The following is a 5000-nucleotide window of genomic DNA, read 5'->3' as shown; positions in this document are numbered from 1 at the left end:
CTTGCTCTCTTTCATAAGATGAAAAATATTAGCTTAACTGTTACTTTAAGTAGTCTTTCCATCATCAGCTGTCTTTATTGTGACAAATGTGATTTTATTTAGTTTACCATACACTGCAGACTTAATGACAAAACAAGATTTAGGGCAGTCGAGTAACCCGTAATTATGACAGATATAATGAATAAAGGAGTATACAGTTTACAGTATTTCACGGAAGAATTGAATCTAATCTTGTTTTTTAGAAACCCTCGGGGTTCACTTTTGTATGAAGGTCTCTTGGAAATGAAAGCCTATTAAAAACCCTGGTATCTACAACCAATATGAACCTCGTTCCCAGGACTTCTCCCTTGGCTTCTAGGCTGGAGAGGATTGCTGGGAACGAGATTGAAATCAGCCTTCCCCTCCTGAGGGCGACACTTGAAACCCGTTGGGGGATAGTGAGTTTAAGAAACGACGACGGCTACGGCAAGGCCAACGCCAAAAAGCAGTAATATTATTGGTTAAAAGAACAAAAATGATCGTGCTGCACGTGCGGCACGCATTTTTTGAACAACCTCTCCCGCACTAGTCAAATTTTGACGACAACGTGGACAAACTACAGTCGCTTGCATTAGTACAGTTCAGTGTTGTGGAGTTTGTATTGCGATGCAAGTGCGAAATACCAGCATCAGTCTGCGATTGTCCTTGTCCGATAATTCGCGGTTTTCAGCACAGCGTTGACAAAAGGCCATTTTCGACTTCATGTCTGCCTCCTCTTCAAAGCGAGTCTACGTGCTAAGTTTTCTTATGAAAATTAGTTTTCATTCATAGTTTATGTAAAGTAGAACTAATTACCATCACAAAACCTTCGCACTTAGACTCGCTTTAAAGAGGAGGCAGACATGAACTCGGAAATGGCCGATTCGGAGTGTGATACGCTCGCAGCGCAATCCTCACAACCTACGGTCATTCACCGGCGGCTCAGTTTGTTGAGCATCGGGCTGCCATGCGGGAGGTCGTGAGTTCGACTCCGGCCGGACCAACACTCAGGGTCTTTAAATAACTAAGGAGAAAGTGCTGCCTTTGTAATTACTTCCAAAAATGGTTAGACTTTCAAGACTTCTCGGATAAGGACTATAAACTTTTGGCCCCGTCTCACAAATATCTTCCATGTTCACGTTAAAGAACCCACACACTATTCGTGAAGTGTAGGGGATGAAGTTCCCGGTGTTGTGGCTGTCCTCAGTGAGTATATGGGTGGGTGGGTATCGCAGGTCCACATCAGCTGAATAGCTGCCAAAACTTCAACCTGCTCAAACAAATAAATATATAAACAAACAAAAGATGGTTGAAAATGGCACAGGGAAAACATTCCCTGCAACTTGGCCCCAGAATCCTTGGGCACAATTAAGGACGATCGCGAGGAAAAGTGTTTCAATTCCCGGTACGTTTGAGGTAATCGACCTTCACCGCTAATGAATATTGATTTAACTGCGAAACACGATCTTTATGCTACGTGCTATTCACTGAGTGCGTTGTTTGCTTAAGGTCAAGGATTCGTATCTGTGGAGATAAAGAACTGCAAATTTTGCATTTGTCAAGGTACCACTGGACTCGTCGTCAAATAGTCGGTTTTAGCATGCCAAAATGGTTTCCCCCATCACAGCTTATATTTCACTGAAATTTCTATCTGGGTTAGGGTTAGGGTGGAGTGATGATTTAAAACACTATGTGTGGCGTTTTGCAGCAACAAGGATAATCAAGCTATGTTTGAAATAGCACTTTAGCAGATGTTTGACAATATTAAGATGAATCTCCGCAAAAACGAAGGATTTCTAACTCCTATTCCATGTATTCCTATTCCGGAATAGTCAATCGAACGCGCCCTTTGTGCTACTTAGAAGTTAAGGGGTACGCAGCGCACAGTTTTTATGCTAATGAGTTTGGGGTTATAATATGCTAATGAGGCTGAAATTTGATATATGATTGAGTTTTCGGTGGGGAAGATGACGGAAGGTTGTAGTTTTGGGTAGCAGCTGTGATTTGGCGTGCGCGGGAAAACACGGTGATGCAAAAACCGGGGCGCTTACCATTTAAGGCTATTCCCTTGTTTTGCACCGCGCATAACGTTGCAACTCGGAGATGGCGGCGTTTCGGCCCGGGCCATCTGAAGAGAGGCAATAAAGGCCGCTTTTGCTGTTCAAGAGCAATCATGATAACTCTTCTCGGTTAAAGTGTTGCTTTTGGAACTCGCCCCAGTCTTTTTGCGGAAAATGATCATTTTGAATCCGAAATTACCCCTATGCCACGCATTATCATATTGTTGCGAAGAAACGAGCAAGGTGACCCTTCATTTTTAATGGTTTTATTTACTCGTAATAGGTACACGGAAAACATATTTTAAGGAGAAAAAAAGTTGGATAGTAGAAGTTGTACTATTTACACATAAATGACGTGAAACTGCATTTGGAGCCAGACACGGGGTGCAAGGTGATAACTGTAGCGGTCCGATTTGCTTACATTTCTTTGCAAGATTGAGCAATTTCAAATTGCTTTACTTAAAAGATTATAGCCCGGACAAACAAATAAGGTCAAGTTTTCAGTAATACTCGATAGCTACATGACAACAAATTTTTCCGGTTGATCTGTAGTTTCGAACGCTTCTCGCGTAATTCGGTAAAAAACACTTAGAATAAAGGGCATACTGCGCGAAAACAAGCACGGTGACCCCATCTTTTTATTACATTTTTTTAAATGTTCTGTGTATGAATATCAATTGTGCCAAGTTTGAAAAAATCTGGATAGGGAATTACCTTAACGGAATTTTCGGTGAGAAAAGAATTTGAATCCATTTCCGAATGATGGAAGAGTCTGGGTACAAATAAATGTGGCGGGCGGCCAAAGCCCGGTACGTGAAGTGGTTTAATCCTCGCATCGGAGCCTGGTTTTAGTGGTGCAAATAAATGGTACAGAAAATTGCGGTCGTTTCGGTAAAAAGTGGAAAAAGAAGACAACCTTCGAAGGATGTCCATTTTTCCCGGAAAGTTACGGATGAAGTTCTAGTATTAGCCTTCCTCATTGTCCCTCGCTGGACAGCTGCAGTAATCTTCGCGCAAAAACAGCGCGTTGATGATTCTCAATCGAATGGAAGGTAACGCATGGCGGACTACTTAGTCACTACAGCAGTCGAAGTCTTATACGTTAGAACACTTCGTCAGTGAATGCTGTAAAGCCACCAAAAGTTTCCTTTGGCATCATCCTTAATTCTCAATAAAAGTCATCCGCATCCGGGACAGCAGGAGGATTGGTGTTATTCTTTACAGTTTCCTGGCTTCTGTACATTTCTGCCACCTTTAAAACGGAAAAAAAACAAAACAAAATTGAAATACAACTCACTCGAGCCAAACAGAGGACGAATCCCTCAACCCTCTGAACAAGGACAAGTCCTCCTTTCATTATTTCAACAGAAAAGTAATTAATTATTTAGGAAGTGTCTCACTTGTGAACTGTCTGTAGCTTGCTCTGGCGTTTTGTCGTCTCGGATTCTAAGGAAGCGTGGAAATCGTAAGGAAATTCCCTTAACAGGATCAACCTAAGAAGACAAAGTAGAGAAAGTTTGTACGGCTACGTTTGAATAAAAATCAGAAAAGAACTCATTGGTCATTTTTAAAACAAGGTAGGGTTTTATTCCGCACCCATAAAAGTTGAACAAGGGAAATCCGCACCAACCACTGGAACACACCGTGTCCTCATCCTCTTTTCAAACAATTCACTTCCAATACATTCATTAAGAGGGCTTGAAATTCACCACCATGGTGAAATGTAATCAAATAATTTGACGGTAACGCAGAAAGAGAGTGGAATAATCAAGCAGGGTGCAAGTCTTAAGTCAGTACGGGAGTCGCAGACGAAGTAGGAGCAACCTCGAAACATTGAGTTTATTCTGAAGCGCATTTTCATGATAAATCTTTGGTTCTTTTTGCCAATCAACTGCACTTTGCACTTTCTTCCGTCTTCATTTTGAACTGACATGTCACGGGATCACTCGAAAGCCCTTTAGTGCGCGTTCGTTTCACGAAAAATGTATACATTCAAAATAGCCATGTAAAAAAAACCTTGCACGTCTGCGTGCTTGTTGTTCTCATTTATAATGTACGCATACTTACCAGGCCAACTGCTGCTTTATGCACAGGAGAAATCGAAAGATCCGCTGCTCTTATCTCCCACACCTGAAAAATGAGAACGAGTGAAAAAATTGGTATCAGGAAAAAAAATACTATAAAAGCTCCAGATGCCAGCAAGATGAGGTCGTTCAACAACTGAAAGGTAAACACGTGTGACCTGCACTGGGTCGAACCAATGATCAGGCGCCAAATTGTCGTCATAGCGATAGTACGCCTTTGCTTGTGAAATCACGCGATCCTTGAAAAACTGGTGATGTTGGTCGAGAAGTTCGTCGGTAAAGCCAGTTCCAATCTATGGGGAAAGAAAACAAACTATAGAGACCTCGAAAAAAATGCGACCGGTTCTTTAAGTCAGATTTAAGTGCACCTAAACTTATTCATTATATGGCATGGTGTCTTTGAGCGATCGGACACTTCTCCGCTTGGGGAATGTTTGTGCAGGGCCCCACTCGCTTTTCACACGCAGTTGCTTTCCTTTACCCGATTATCTGGGAACCTGGAACAGGCTACCATCAGCGAACTTTGAACAGTAACCTTTACATGTAAAACTAAATTCCGCTTGCTATAATTGTACTGTTGTGATGAAAAAAAAATTGAATTCTGCTTTGTTAAAACTTTATGTGTTTCATTCAACTTGAATTTTCCAGGATATAGAAAAATATGGAAGAGAGCACCATTTCCATGGTAACGGTCTGTAATGTAAAATCCCGAACGAAAACCAGCCAATAAGGGTTTTCCATTTCGCCTGAGAATTATACGCAATAAAGCACAGCAAAGGGAAAGAAGACTAAGGTTTAGGCCAAGCGCGGGAGAACAATGGACGGATACAAAGCGCCA

General features: G+C 41.8%; 2 protein-coding genes across 4 annotated transcripts in view; one reads left to right on the top strand and one right to left on the bottom strand.

The window, feature by feature from the left end:
* LOC137970228 (uncharacterized) overlaps window positions 1–206 on the top strand; it is an 18540-nt gene extending 18334 nt beyond the window's left edge. The window contains exon 6 of the mRNA XM_068816751.1: window positions 1–206. This exon is cut by the window's left edge and continues 772 nt beyond it. The gene's annotated coding sequence lies outside the window, so the exon portion shown is untranslated.
* A 2122-nt stretch (window positions 207–2328) lies between these two features.
* The window catches only part of LOC137970543 (DNA ligase 1-like), a 31375-nt gene continuing 28703 nt past the window's right edge, over window positions 2329–5000 (bottom strand). For 2 of the 3 annotated variants that reach the window (XM_068817065.1, XM_068817064.1), the window contains exons 25-28: window positions 4321–4455; window positions 4146–4208; window positions 3479–3571; window positions 2329–3330 (exon numbers count right to left, since the gene is read on the bottom strand). In XM_068817065.1, the coding sequence (XP_068673166.1) occupies window positions 3247–3330; window positions 3479–3571; window positions 4146–4208; window positions 4321–4455 (375 nt within the window). In that variant the 3' untranslated portion in view covers window positions 2329–3246. The remainder of the gene's footprint in view (window positions 3331–3478; window positions 3572–4145; window positions 4209–4320; window positions 4456–5000) is intronic. The other variant, XM_068817063.1, reaches the window with a different exon arrangement.

Source organism: Montipora foliosa, chromosome 9, assembly GCF_036669935.1.
Source record: "Montipora foliosa isolate CH-2021 chromosome 9, ASM3666993v2, whole genome shotgun sequence".
Lineage (NCBI taxonomy): Eukaryota > Metazoa > Cnidaria > Anthozoa > Scleractinia > Acroporidae > Montipora > Montipora foliosa.
This window is presented reverse-complemented; position numbering and strand designations above follow the sequence as displayed.